The following is a 15904-nucleotide window of genomic DNA, read 5'->3' on the forward strand; positions in this document are numbered from 1 at the left end:
GGTCTTTTCAGCCAGGATAAGCCATATTTAATTTTTTAGGTGGTAACTGATCCAACACAAAATATATTTCTTTATGCAATTACACAGGAAATATTAAACATGAACATATATCTGTTATTAATATCAGAAATTGATTTGTATATACAATAATATTACAATACAAGCCTCTGTTACTATGTTGTTCTATACTCTATTGAAATACAAAGCTCACCATGTATTATCTTGGAAATAAAGCTTCATGTCTTTTTGTCTGTACTGTATGTTGTCAGCATTATTTCTCTGAATGATGTTATGATGTATTTCTTTTTGTCCTAATTGAGAAACATATTTCAGGCGTGCAACATCAGATAGGAGTAAAATGTTATGTATTAATTATTAAATTAACCAACATTGAAATCAACTGCTTCAAAATGCATGCTGTTAATGAAATCATTGTTGAAACATTTGCAGTTCCAAATAAAAAACAATATAACAACATAATTACATAAACAGTGAATAATTGTACAAGGTGAATTAAGGTATATGCACAAAGAAAGTATAAAATTATATTAATATTTCAGAAAAAGCACTTTGCAATTTGTAATACTGTACATTTGTTCAGTATCTCATCCATCTGATGTTCGCTTTTTTTTTTAAATAGGCAGGGGAAATTACCAACATTAAACAAATAACCTTTTACATGCATCACGTTTGCATTGTAAGAATGTACAGGAAACCTTCAGATATAAAAACACTGACTCGTTAGGTGATGTTTTCTCATTAAGATGGTAAGATCTCTCATGTGAAGCTCATGTGTTTAATTCAATAGAACTTATGGGAATGCTAGGGTATACCAATATGGCGGTGCAGTGGCTTCACTTATATGACGTCATGAGCAATCCAGTTCTCTATTATAAATCAGTGGTGTAAACTTATAATAATGGATTACTACGGTCACATGGACTTAACAGACACGCACGCCGCGGCCATAAAGTCACCAAGACACATCAGATTGTCTCTAATATATCGCTTTAACTCTAACAACTTGTTTTCATAATCCTCAGAAGTCAAACTCAATCGAAAATAAAATTAGATTAATCTCACAGCCCTGAAGTATAAGAGAGACCTCGCTTCTGAATTGCAAAATAATGAAAACACATCAGTCATGAATGTCTTGATATTATCTCATGTAGAAATGGTTGGCAAAATACAGTTAGCTTGATAATATTTATGTAGTAATAGTAAACTGTAAGTGTATTTCCTTAATTTCCCCAGCACTTAAAAGCAGAACACTTAATTTTCGCTTTTCGATACTAGTCTTTCGTAATTTAGCCCCAGAGCTGGTTTAATACCGGGTTCAGGTATTCATTCCTACTTACAAAAGAAGCACAGAAGAATCAGTTGCAAAGCTACATGACAGTAGGGCTGTGCAAATAATCAAATGCGATTCTCATACGCATCTCATCAGTAGCCGGTTCTCTGATTAGTAGTAAATCTCCAGCACATGCTTTCAGATGGAGCGGCATTTACTACACAGAGCCGTAATTCACTGACAAGCCACGCAATATCGTGTTCACAATCACAGGCGATTCATCGCCGATAATGAACGCGATATTGCGTAGCTTGTCAGTGAACTACGGGGCGCATTCGATTATTTGCACAACCCTAGGCAGCATCAGATCTGAAAATGCTGGATCTGAACATGATCTACTTAGGGCTCATCCACATGAAGCCAGAGCTTTTTCTATCCAATCTTTTATTTTCTCGTTCTTCCGTAAACACGGCGTCGTCTCAAGAAATATCTGCGTACACACAAAACCACTGAAACTGACTCAAAATGATGTAGTATTCATGCTAGACCAGTATGTGGCACTGTAATTCTGCCACAGAGACACACTAAAAACGGAGAAGATGACTTGGAGCATGTGCATAAACCTTGCGCGCTGTATACAAACCCAACATAACAACAAGAAAAGCTAGTAAAATTAGTAAAGCTAATAGGCTCAGTAGATTCTGCAGTACAAACACAAGCATGTAGTCCACCTTTGTTGTTGTTACGTGGCGTAGCGGCGTCTGACTAGGGTCGAAACATGGGGTGATGAAATCATCGTTTCACAAAATATACGGATTGGCTGTACACACAAAACACAAAGGTGTCATTTTCAGATTTATCCACTCTGGGACCCGGTTTCAAAAAATAGTGCTTTCAGGCTCCCAAAACGCAGGATCCATCTGGACGACATACCGATACGATACAAAATATTTATGTATACCACTAAATGCGTCTCCGTGTGTACGGGGCCTTACTGTGATTGTTTTTTGTATGACTGTATAGAGCAGATGAACGATTGAAACACTTCCCACATGCAGTGCAGTGATACGGTTTCTCTCCAATATGGATCCTCTCATGTGTTTCCAGGTCTCCTGACCTATTGAATATCTTGTCACAGTATGAACACTTGTAAGGTTTTTCGCCAGTGTGGATCATTTCATGTGTTTTCAGAAGTGTTGACCGACTGAATATCTTGTCACAGCGTGAACACTTATAAGGTTTCTCTCCAGTGTGGATCATTTCATGTGTTTTCAGATTTGATGAATGACTAAATCTCTTGTCACAGTGTGAACACTTATAAGGTTTCACTCCAGTGTGGATCCTCTCATGGGTTTTAAGATGTGTTGACTGACTGAATCTCTTGTCACAGTGTGAACACTTATAAGGTTTCACTCCAGTGTGGATCCTCTCATGTGTTTCCAGGTCTCCTGACCTATTGAATATCTTGTCACAGTGGGAACACTTATAAGGTTTTTCTCCAGTGTGGATCATCTCGTGCCTTTTCAGATTTGATGACCGACTGAATCTCTTGTCACAGTGTGAACACTTATAAGGTTTCACTCCAGTGTGGATCCTCTCATGTGTTTCCAGGTCTCCTGACCTATTGAATATCTTGTCACAGTGTGAACACTTATAAGGTTTCTCTCCAGTGTGAATCCTCTCATGCAGTTTTGTACAGGTCGCTGAAGTAAAAGTCTTTTCACAATTAAAGCACATGTACTCTTCCACTTTCAAAATTGAAAAATGTGAAAAACTCTTTCCACACAAGTAACATGAATGTGGCTTCTCCTTTGTATGAACTCTCAGGTGTTTCTTTAGGACTGAAGCCCTCAAAAATGTTTCATCACAGTGATCACATGAGTACAGTTTCTCTCCGGTGTGGATGTTCATGTGTTTCTTAAGGCTTGCTAATTGTGTGAAACTCTTCCCGCACTGATCGCAAGTGTATGGTTTCTCTCCAGTATGAACTCTCATGTGAAGCTCAAGACTATATTTGCATTTCAAACTCTTTCCACATTGATTACATGTGTACAGTTTCTCTCCTGTATGAACTTTCATATGTGTCATAAGGATTCCTTTCCGTGCAAAATTCTTCCCGCACTGATCACATGTGTACGGTTTCTCTCCAGTGTGGATCCTCTCGTGTGTTTTCAGATGTGTTGACTGAATGAATCTCTTGTTACAGTGTGAACACTCATAAGGTTTCGCTCCAGTGTGGATGTTCATGTGTACCTTAAGGTTTGCTAAGTATGCAAAACTCTTTCCACATTGATTGCATGCGAACGGTTTCTCTCCTGTATGAATTCTCATATGTATCATAAGGCTTGCTTTTTGTGTGAAATTCTTCCCACACTGATCACACGTGTGCGGTTTCTCTCTAGTGTGGACTACCTTGTGTTTCTTCAGGTGTCCTGACCGACTGAATCTCTTGTCACAGTGTGAACATTTGTACTGTTTCTCTCCAGTGTGGATGTTCATGTGTACCTTAAGGCTTAACGATTGTGTGAAACTCTTCCCACATTGATCACAAGTGAATGGTTTCTCTCCAGTGTGAATTCTCATGTGAATATCAAGACTATATTTGCTTGCCAAACTCTTTCCACACTGAGTGCAGGTGAAAGATTTCTTGGCTCGTCTTTTCTTTAAATCATGCTGTTTGGTTTGAGAGCAACTCGAAGGTTTTTCCCCAGTTTTGACATGATGTTTCCCCTCATCTTGACTCGTTGCTTCGTTCTCCTCACCTTCTTCAATAAAATCTAAAATAAAAGCAAAAACAGTTTATTTGTCAGTAACTTGGGGAGAAAAAAAAAAAAAGAAGGAGAAAGTAGATAAAGTACATAAAAGTGAACTCTGGTGTAAACGTGTAAAGACAATTTCTATACAAAATGTTGTTTCTTTTGATGAAATTTTGTAAATTATACTTCCCTGAAACTTTTCATGAATGAGGTGCATTGATCTTCAAAATATAATTTTTAAAACATAATAGACAAATCCCATGTTGCTATAAGGAGAACTATTAAATATGTTTGATCAGCTACACTATTATCTAACATACGTTTTGTTGGGGAAAAAAGTGTCCCTTATTATTTGCTGCTCCATCTATATTATTCAACAGCTCTAAAGATTGTTTCTATTAGAACAAACTAAATCTAAAACAGCAGTGCCTCACCTCGGCTTGTCCTTCTGACATTTGCTGCTGGCTGTGTAGTGGTTAAACATGAAATAAAATTTGTTTTGGGTCTATCTAACAGGTAATCTTTGATTTGATGTCTCATGAATCTATTATTTGTTCCAGGTCAGATCGTATTGGCTGATCACAAAGTTATGTTTCATATTTATTTATTTAATCATAGTACAGCGCTGACTTTGTAGCATACATTTGACTGAATTGTTAGCTTTTATCTTTATTTCCTATTAGATAAGTCTCTAATACTTTATACTTACTCTTTTATAATGGCTATTATTGTTCATTAAAACTGATAGGCTATTTAGGCAGAGTTGTGCTTTATGTAATATTTCATTTGATTATTCATACAGTGAAGATAATCAGAGTATATGTGGGTGGGCATATTGCCTAAACCACGTTAATATGTTTTATATTTTTTAAATGAAAGTGAAAAGAGGGTTGTGTTTTATAATTTGTATTAAGTATAGGCTACATACAGTGAAGAAAACGGAAAAAGGCAGTGGTGTTTGAGGTCATTTCGTTTTATTGTAATGTGTGTACGCGTTGCATGAAACACGTTTGTGGCTATTAATATGTTTAAATGAAAACGAAAAGAGACAATGCTATCTGATATCTTATTTCATTTCATTGTAATGTATATACGTTCCCTGAACTTCATTTTTGTATTAATATGTTTAAATGAAAACTAAAAGAGGCAGTGGTGTTTAATATCATATTTCGTCTTATTGTAAATATACATATAGTGAGGATAATCGGAGTAGCCAAGGCAAGCTGACTGATGTTGTCAAGTACATTGCTGTTCCATTTGCAGAATTACTGGACTTGCGTCCTCCTGTCCCCGAGAGTTCACACTCCTGAGTCAAACTTGTAAAGTACCAAGTACTTTGCAAGTACCTTGCAAACTACCAAGCATGCAAGTCCGAACTTTGCGTACTTGGCACTGAAAAACGCCTAAAGTCCCTTTAAGACAAGTCATTTCACTCGGCTGCCATCTTTGAAATGCCTCTCAGGCATGCAAATGCAGCTCCTATCTCTTTGAATGGGGAAACATCAAATTCTCCAAAACTGTTCACTAAGCTTACGATTAAAATTTCATATTTGAAATCATCAATTAATCTGACAACATAATTAATCTGCCTCATAATTGTTGTTTTTTATGCTCAAATAGCGAGAAAAAAAAAAAAAAAAAAGGCTTATTTTTCAGGCTAGAGGAGCCAATGCACAGTCGTGAGCGCAAGTTTGTGAATGCTGCCTGTTTCTACAGGACAACTTCTAACGGCAGCTGTCGTTACTAATCAACGATTGGATCTTTCATTTAGTAGGCGGGGCTTATTCACCATATTGGGTGTTGCACTTTCTCCCAGTCATAAGTATTAGGAGTGCACATTCTTCCTATATATAAAGTCTGTTCTAAAGCGCGTCCTGCTGGCACAGAATGAGCCTGTCTACAGCAACATATTTTTGCTGTTTCTCACTCTTTTTTTCTGTTTTCTGCAGCAACTCTGAGCACTTTTCATATACTTTATCCTGGCTGAAGCACTTTTGTTTCAATCTATAAGAATAATCAGCCTATGTCATAGTTTAAAGTTAAATATATTATTATTAATAAGGTGAGACCGAGTCTTATGTTTATTTGACAGTGATTTCACATTTCTTGTTTGTATGAAGGCTAAATACAAATAAAAGGTGACCATTCATTTATTTGCACCATTTGTTTACTAAAATATTATACAATTTTATAGGAGGAGGTTTCATAGACTTGGCAAATTAATTTTGTTGTGGGCGTTCTTGGCAGTTTTTCTGAGGATTTTAAAAAATATATTGTTTATTAGTTTATATTGTATCGACCAAAATTAAGAAATATATTGTGATATAAATTTTGGCCATATCGTCCAGCCCTATTTTAATCAGTCTTAGACTTAGTCTAGTCCAGAATTTAATAGGCTGATTTTCTGGAGGAAGACTAGAGCTACTTCAGGACTAAATTGAGGCTTAAATTAAACCAACCAGGGGCCTGTACCATGATGGTGGCTGAACAAACTCAGGGTTACAGAATTAGTTTTGAGTTGACAAAACCAAACCAGTCCAATCTGGCTTTGTTGGCACTAGGGCTGTGCGATATATCGAACGCGATGATCATGCGCATCTCGTCAGTAAAGCCGGTTCCGTAATTAGCAGTAAATCTCCTTCACGTGCTTTCCGATGGAGCGGCATTTAATACACAGAGCTGTTGTTCACTGACAAGCTACGCAATATTGCATTCATAATCGAAGGCGATTCATCTGCGATTATGAACGCGATATTGCGTAGCTTGTCAGAGATCTACGGCTCTGTTTATTAAATGCCGCTCCACCTGAAAGCAGGTGATGGAGATTTACGACTAATCACGGAACCGGCTTTACTGACGAGATGTGCATGACAATCACGTTCGATATATCGCACATCTCTAGTTGGTACCATGAAGCTGATCATCAACTTCATCACAATCTCCGATAACAACATGCAGGATCATCACTGTTCATGTATCACAGGGTAGGATTAAATGAATGTACATTTAACCAGTTTAATATGGAGAGGCACTGAAATGTCGACCTTCGTTTATGTGTTTTTGACCTACACTGTACAAGACGCGAGAACAGTCCGCTATTTAGGTTGTATGGACTCACTAACTTTAACGTTAGCTAGTTTTAGCCAGAGATACCTTGCTAAAGCACAAGATAACATTAACGTTCTGCTTGAGCAGATGAAAATTGTAACTTAATGAGTGTATGACAACCAGAAAACGTTTTTGTCTTCATTTGTATTGGGATGAATACTTAGGGACATTTTGCTCTATTTTGTTTGGATTCAGGAAATTTAATAAAATAAATTGTGACCCTCTCTGTGAAATCCAGGCTAAAGTCTCAAAATCTAATTATGAGATAACAAGCATCAAATTTGGATTTCAACCATTAATTTCACTATAATTTCAATCTTTGACACGGCCTTACTCAGTCAATATTAAAGATATGAAGGTTAAACTTTCACAGAATGTTCTTTACCTTATGAAGGATGATTTTTTGTAGAAAACAGTAAATCACAAAAAAAAGGACTTTAGCTGGGTTTTCACAGAGAGGGTCACAATTATATTTCCCATCCTCTCAGGATACCTGGAATCAGTGTTACAAGTACCCCAGGCACATCGTTTTCCATTTTTGAAGCATAAACCCCATAAAACCGATGAGCGCTTCGGATCTTCCAATGTTTCTCTATGGCGCTGAAACCTAAAGATGTCCGAGTTCCGCTCCCCGTGCAACTGATACTTGACTGCCATTGGCTAGTCTGCGTTCGAGGGGAGGGGCTTACCGATAGGTCAATTGGCATGCTGACTGCAGGAATGTCCACCAGAGCTGTTGCCTGTGAATTGAATGTTCATTTCTCTACCATAAGCCGTCATCAAAGGCGTTTCAGAGAATTTGGCAGTACATCCAACCGGCCTCACAACCGCAGACCACCTGTATCCACACCAGCCCAGGACCTCCACATCCAGCGTCTTCACCTCCAAGATCGTCTGAGACCAGCCACCCGGACAGCTGCTGCAACAATCGGTTTGCATAACCAAAGAATTTCTGCACAAACTGTCAGAAACCGTCTCAGGGAAGCTCGGGGTCTCGACCTGACTGCGGTTCGTCGTCGTAACCGACTTGAGCGGGCAAATGCTCACATTCGATGGCGTCTGACACTTTGGAGAGGTATTCTCTTCACGGATGAATCCTGGTTTTCACTGTACAGGGAAGATGGCAGACAGCGTGTATGGCGTCGTGTGGGTGAGCGGTTTGCTGATGTCAACGTTGTGGATCGAGTGGCCCATGGTGGCGGTGGGGTTATGGTATGGGTAGGCGTATGTTATGGACAACAAACACAGGTGAATTTTATTGATGGCATTTTGAATGCACAGAGATACCGTGACGAGATCCTGAGGCCCATTGTTGTGCCGTTCATCCACGACCATCACCTCATGTCTCAGCATGATAATGCACGGCCCTGTGTTGCAAGGATCTGTACACAATTCCTGGAAGCTGAAAACATCCCAGTTCTTGCATGGCCAGCATACTCACCGGACATGTCACCCATTGAGCATGTTTGGGATCAGTGGCGTGCACAAGGGGGGGGCCAAGGGGGCTCGAGCCCCTGCCCCTTTGAGGTCTGACGGTAAAGTGCCCTTTGCGGTCCGGTGCTCCCGGTATGCGATTTCTGCCGAGGGTAGGGGTGTTCGATATGACGATTTTTGATCGTGGACTATAAAAATGTCTCCACGATCTGCTTTTTTGAAGAAATATCGTAGTATGGTACTTCAGCGCGCATTCTATCAGCTGCAGTTCTGGCGCCGCCGTCTCTATATACTGTACAACGCCACATACATTCACATCAGTGTTAACTCAGCGGTAGAGTTACTCTCACGGGACACTGCACTTATTCGCAGTCACAAAAGTACATTATTTGCATCTGCTTCAAAGACTGGTTAAACGTTTCATTCGTGTGCTGTTCTGACGAGTGCCTTTTCTGAGCACATACACCCAAAGCGCGTGCTCTAAAAAGCCCGTCAAACAGTGCCTGATTACTGAACTAAGTTATGTTTTGTGCTAATACTGTCAAAACACACAATGTTTATGTATAGACTCAGTTGGTTATGTCTAAAATGAAAGTAAACATCCGAGAGAAACGCATGCGTGCTGTATATTAGATGCGTGCTGGTCTTAAAGGGACAGTACTAAACATGCTGCCGACTGTAATTAAAGGGATAGTTCACCCTAAAATTAAATTTCTGTCATTATTTACTCTCACATGTTGTCCCAAACCTGTAATAATTTATTTCTTGTGCTGAACACAAAAGAAGATATTTTGAAGAATGTGGCTAACCAAACAGTTGCTGGTTCACATTGACTTTAACAGAAGGGGAAAAAATACTATGGAAGTCACTGTAGACCAGCAACTGTTCTACACATTCTTCAAAATAGCATTTATTTTCAGCAGAAAAAAACTCGTTTAGGTTTAAGCCAACTTTTAAGTGAGTAAATGAAGGTATAAAAATCAAACACTAGCCTATTTTAATTTTGGGGTGAATTATTCCTTTAATGTTAATAAAACACCAAACACAAAGAGAAAAATCACTCACTACTCTTGACTGAAAAACGTTAATACAGTTGATTTAATAGGAATCAATCTATATAGTGTTTTATTTTTATATTTGTTCATTCAATTTCTTGAATGCTCCTGCTAAATACACCTATTGTAGACTACCTGAAAATAGAACACTGTTTATTTTATTTGTATATTATGTGTATTTGTAATGTGTATCTTTGCTCTCATTGTTTAATAACAAAGATAAAACAATGACAACGATTTTTATCTTCACCCATTTTGGCCTAAATATCCGCCATACTTTTTTATATTTTGTTACCTTGAAAGGCTTTGTCTTTATAATAGGGAAATTAGTTTGGCTGTACTGCTCAAACATCGCCCACCCCTATAGCTGAGGGGGACCAAACCCATCCTCCCCATTCCCCAATTTTGCCCCTGCCCCTCCGGAGGTCTGTGCACGCCACTGTTTGGGATGCTCTGGATCGGCGTATACGACAGCGTGTTCCAGTTCCTGCCAATATCCAGCAACTTCACACAACCATTGAAGAGGTGTGGACCAACATTCCACAGGCCACAATCAACAACCTGATCAACTCTATGTGAAGGAGATGTGTTGCACTGCGTGAGGCAAATGGTGGTCACACCAGATACTGACTGGTTTTCGGACCCCCCGGACCCCCCCAATACAGTAAAACTGCACATTTTAGAATGGCCTTTTATTGTGGCCAGCCTAAGGCACACCTGTGCAATAAACATGCTGTCTAATCAGCATCTTGATATACCACACCTGTGAGGTGGATGGAGTATCTCGGCAAAGGAGAAGTGCTCACTAACACAGATTTAGACAGATTTGTGAACAATATTTGAGAGAAATAGGCCTTTTGTGTACATAGAAAAAGTCTTAGATCTTTGAGTTCAGCTCATGAAAAATGGGGGCAAAAACAAAAGTGTTGTGTTTATAATTTTGTTCAGTGTAGTTTCAGTTTAAAGCGCCTCTGACGGAAAGGCTGCATGTGCCGCTGACAGAGATGCTTCTCACGCTGTTTAATGTGTTTGAGATGTGCTGTTTTCCTTAATGCATAACTTACATTTTACAGGTATATTCTCCATCTGTAAATGTTAGAAGGCCATGGAAATATTTCCATTTTTCTGTCAGAAGCCTTTTTACTCAATTAGTCTGTGCTTTTTTATTATTTTCATTTTTAGTTTAATAGCCTAAATTTAACTTCTGCTTTAAAAGCATTGTTTTTTGTTTTTAGATTGCAATGTTTCAATGTTAGAATGTAATGTGATTTTAACGCTTTTTTTGCACATAATATATGCCTACATGCTTACAATCACTTTATTTGTTTAATCCAAATACCCAAATACATACTGTATAACGCAAATCGGCCAAAAAATACCAAGATATGAATTTTTGCTCGTATCGCCCCATTTAGGTTAGACCCCAGAGGTTTAAAGCTTTGTAAGCCTAATGTGCCACAAACAGTCATTAACAATGAATGAAGAATAAACACCAACCTCCTTGTTCCTCGTGTTTTATTCTCCAGGGTTCTGGTTCCTCGTGTTTTATTCTGCAGGGTTCTGGTTCCTCGTGTTTTATTCTGCAGGGTTCTGGTTCCTCGTGTTTTATTCTCCAGGGTTCTGGTTCCTCATGTTTTATTCTGCAGGGTTCTGGTTCGTGTTTTATTCTCCAGGGTTCTGGTTCACTCGTGTTCTCCTCACTCTCCTCTTTAACAAACACCATCTTCACAGCAGCAGATCTCAGTTCAGATGATACTCCTCCAGATATTCCTGCTTGCTTGAAAACTCAGTCACGACAGTGAGGATGAGAATATTACCGGTATATACTGACCTAATTCAAAAACTGTATTTTCTACTTACAGAAATAACACAGTAATATAAAATAATAATAATAATAATAATAATAATATCTCTGACAGATTAAACAGCACCAAAACAAAACAGAAAGCTCGGTGAAACTAATCTTCTTCCTCTAAGGTTTAATAGTGTTTGCAAACAAGCCTATGTGTTTTAGCGCCGCCCGCTGGACTGGAGTGTGAAGCGGCGAGAGGCAAGTATACGTCTCTGCGGAACAACAGAAGGTGTTTCCCAATTATTGGGCGTTTCCAAACCAGTCTAGGCATTTTCCAACCATCCAATCAAAACCGTACGGATTCGGAAGCCCTTTCAGAAGCGGAAATGCGTTATTATTTCTCGTTTTTTTCTTAATTCTTACTATTATGTCTATATCGCGACAACATTTATGTCAAAATAAAATATGTGTATAAAATACAGGCTACAGTACCTATTTTCTTTAAAAAGGAATTCTTTCATAAACCAAATTTCCCGTTCTTATGTTACAAGATGCAGATCTTGTATATAATAGCCTGCGTGTGTATTATATTTTATAATGCATGCGATTTTTCTCTAAATTTAAACCTTAAAAGCTAAAAGTATTAAAAATTACTTTATTACTCAACTATTTATAATTACATTAGTTTTATTTTCGTTTTGTGTGTGTGAACAACACAACGGTGTAACGGTGAAGGAAAATTAATAGCAATTTCCAATAAAGTTACCAAATCCTACTGTATAGCAATGGTGAAAATGATTGTATTGGTCTTTCTCACCTGTATTTTTCAAATTATGATAGTTATATGTAATGACTGATATTTAAGTTATATTTGTAGCTTACATTAAATGACATATAAAGTAAAACGTATTGACCTTTAAATTAAGGTAAAATGTGTTAACTTAGAATAATGACTCTGAAAACTTTAAATATTAGCATCACTTTATTGACCGTATTGATACTGTAACCAATATGATGAAAAACTATATTGATAAATGCAGCATTCTCTACTTAATGTAATAGTAAAAAAGAGAGAATCCAATAAAATAAAATAAAATAAGCAATAAATGTGGCAAGTTCAAACATGAGGAACACGTTGCATGAAATATTAGATGCTTCCTCCAGTCTCATAGAAACAGTCGTGTTCGCAGTATCCTTGGAAGTCATCAGAGCCATAGAACCCCTGCATCACACCTCTTTGCCCTCTTCCTCTGTAGCCTTCACCACAGTCTTTGTATGTAGTCTCACAATGGAGACATCTGGATAGACTGTATGGAACCCTGTACAGGTTTCTGAAATTTTCACTGAATGCCTTCCAGTTCACGACACCTGAAAAAAAAAAAAAAAAAAAAACGTTGTCAGCTGACCTCATCATTGTCTTAATATTCAACCATACATAACTGAGAAAAAAACAGAGAGAGAGCTGTGATTAACCAAACAGTGACACTAATAAAACTTACTGTCCAACCACCGAAAGTGAGCCTCTCGGCGGAAACTTTCCATGCTCACAATGCTGTTGAAGCACCTGCAGGTGAGGGCAAGGGAGCCAATTGCAACATCACCATCTTGAAGCACAACCTCCAGTAAGATTTCACGAAGGACCAGCGGAGGAAGCTATACATGAACAAAACATAACAATCTGAACTTCTTGTGGTTATAATGATTCCCTTGCATTTTATAAAATTGAGTAATAACAAATACATGCCTCCTGTATGTTCAGGGGTTGGTCAACAGTTGCCACTATGAAGGGACAAATGAAGAACATCAGTAAATGACAGTCAACATTTACTATAAATAATAGAGCACCTCAAACTAAATAAATCATACCAGTTTTGTGTGGCTTGTCAGTCCGCCTTCTCTTTCTTTGCTGGATTTCCAAGACCGATCTGGATAAATTTATGACATAAAAACACATTAATAATACAGTATATCAAGTTTCATTGCATGAAGATATGACAACTAAAAGTCAAACTAACTGTAAAGGCATTTTGCCATCCTTGTCATTATTTTTTAGAAAAGGACTAATAACAATAAAAATAACAAAAAAAAAAGAAACAAACAAACAAACAAACACCTTGGTGGGAATTTCTCCAGCAAAAGGACAGACCACCATCTTCTTATACTTGGTATGTCTGACTGTAGTTGAAAAAGCACAAGTTTATCAAAACAATTCTTAAACTTACAGAATGTTTTTTAATGAGCTTGGAAAACCCACCTCTGAAAAGTCAAATGTTCCCCCCAAGATGACATAGAGGGCATACTGCAACATGAATTATGTATTAATAACTGCACATGGGTTTAATTCTGACATGGCACCTGCAGAATAAATAGTAGCCATTGATCCTACCATTAGAATGAAAACTCCACAGCTGCAAGACATCTTTTGTCAAGGTATATCCTAGATATAAGTAAATTACATATGATATCATTTTTAACTAGTACCACTAAATTCCTAATTCATTAAAATTTTCAATCACATTTGGTGTCAAATGAAACATACCCCAAGGTCCTCAGAATAGAATTCTGTCCATGTCCCAGGACACAGGCTCTGAGCAATTTCTCTGTCAAAATAAATTAATGCCCCCCAGCCAAAAAAGAAAAAAAAAAGAAAAAACCCCAACACATTAAGATATACACTACAAACAGCCAATCAAACAGGGTTTTTAAAAGATAACTACCCTGCAATACTACATATGATTACCAAGTAAATTTGAAATAGAACAGAAAATAATAAAGGCAGAGTTTAACAGGAACTGTCCCGCCTTTATATACTTTCCCATGGTTTTCTTCTTAATGCAGGGATGCACAAAATTAATTAATATATGACAATAAAATTAAAGTGTGTTGCAAGTAAAGTGTTTCTTAAATTGTATGCAATGAGAAAAAAGCCAATGGGAAAAGAAAAAAAAAAGAACTGAACATAGAACAAGAGAACACAAAATTCTGTAACAGGGAAACCTGTATATGACAATGTAAGTGCCATCTCCAAAACCTGGAGTTTGCAGGGAATTGAGAAAATACAATTCACGCAATTTTGGCTTCATGATCTGAAAAAATGTTTTCACCCTGAGTTAGTTGTTAGGAAACGCATAATATCAAGGAAATAATCAGAAATATGCCGCTGATTTCGGTTTGCACAACAATTGGTATTGTATGTTTATGTATCGCAACATTAAAGCAGACTCACACACAGCATCCAATGCCCTGGTACCCAAGATGGGAAGACCACAGCATCCTTGCTCATAATTTCAGGCTACATGTATATAAAAAAATATATTTTATAGTATATAGTATGTTTAATGTTTAAAGACATTACAAATGTCAGTGATCCTTACAGGTAAGTGGTCCATGGGATGTGCACAAATTGGTGGCAACCATGTCACTATGGCATGGCTGTCAACTGGATAGATGTCCACATTCTGGCCGCAAAAAGAAAATTGTTATGAATTGAACAAAATGAATTTATTTATGCTCTCAAACTTTGAGGTTAAACCTGGGAGAGTGCAATCTGTTGCAGCACACAGAAGCAGGAATTCAGCACCTGTGTGAAAAATATCAACATTTAGCTACTTTGAAATGGACATTATTTTATTTATTATGATTTTAAGTTTTGATTCATGTTTTTGTCTGTTTCTTACATTTCCTTCCACCTCGCAAAGGTTTGTCAGTGTTATTAAGTCTTTCTGTTTTATGACAATAGAGCCCACAAGTGCTACTTCATCATCAGCATTTGCAGAACGAACTTGAGCCATCTGTCAAGAGAACATAAATGTTTTATTACTTACAAAACAGATTCTTAGTAGTCTTAGTCTTCTAAAAGACCTGGCGTTGCACACAGTGAATATTGTTGGCTCTATGATGAATCAGTTGTAAGTTGCTTAGGATATGACTGTCTGAATGCATAAATGAAAATGCAAAATCTAAAATTTAATCATAATAGAGGACTGCAGTTGTGCAATTAATAACTGTTTAGCTATATTACCAGTTTACGCTGTGATTGAGTCAGTGGCTTTGCCCAGCAAGCCTTGCTAGGTTTTATCAGATGTAGTCTGGTCATTTCAGGAGCCCTGTTCTCTTTATTTAAAAGACACATAAAAGACATAATGATTTGTAAATAGCAAATAAGAGATAAGGTTCAAAGTATACATGTAATAAACCTACCTACAACCAAACGACCAAACAAATCAGTTTGGAGGTTTATAGTCGTTTTTGGATGCCCAAGGTCCTTTTGTATTTTTGACAGCATGGATCCATTTTTTTCTTTGTTTTGCATGTGCAAAATGTTTCTTACAAGAAACATGTGGGTGGTGGGAGACATCATATTCAAGAAATAGTTGTTCTTACGCATTCCAGCGAAAAGTTGTTCTGCAGCTTGTGTGTTCACTCTGCCAGCCAACTCTGGGACAATCTGAATCTTTCTAAGTGTGTC

General features: G+C 37.6%; 2 protein-coding genes across 2 annotated transcripts; both read right to left on the reverse strand.

The window, feature by feature from the left end:
* Nucleotides 1-348: 348 nt before the first annotated feature.
* LOC131532708 (zinc finger protein 271-like) lies at nucleotides 349-11672 on the reverse strand. The gene is made up of 2 exons (XM_058764574.1): nucleotides 11142-11672; nucleotides 349-4068 (listed from the first exon to the last, which is right to left on the reverse strand). Exons 1-2 carry the CDS (start codon nucleotides 11365-11367, stop codon nucleotides 2255-2257), a joined length of 2040 nt encoding a protein of 679 aa, XP_058620557.1. The 5' UTR covers nucleotides 11368-11672; the 3' UTR covers nucleotides 349-2254.
* Nucleotides 11673-12583: 911 nt separating this feature from the next.
* On the reverse strand, nucleotides 12584-14036 carry LOC131531573 (uncharacterized). Its single transcript, XM_058762408.1, has 8 exons — nucleotides 13976-14036; nucleotides 13823-13873; nucleotides 13691-13735; nucleotides 13550-13611; nucleotides 13303-13361; nucleotides 13181-13215; nucleotides 12936-13089; nucleotides 12584-12804 (listed from the first exon to the last, which is right to left on the reverse strand). Exons 2-8 carry the CDS (start codon nucleotides 13853-13855, stop codon nucleotides 12584-12586), a joined length of 609 nt encoding a protein of 202 aa, XP_058618391.1. The 5' UTR covers nucleotides 13856-13873; nucleotides 13976-14036.
* Nucleotides 14037-15904: the final 1868 nt, after the last annotated feature.

This window comes from Onychostoma macrolepis, chromosome 23 (assembly GCF_012432095.1).
Source record: "Onychostoma macrolepis isolate SWU-2019 chromosome 23, ASM1243209v1, whole genome shotgun sequence".
Taxonomy (NCBI): domain Eukaryota; kingdom Metazoa; phylum Chordata; class Actinopteri; order Cypriniformes; family Cyprinidae; genus Onychostoma; species Onychostoma macrolepis.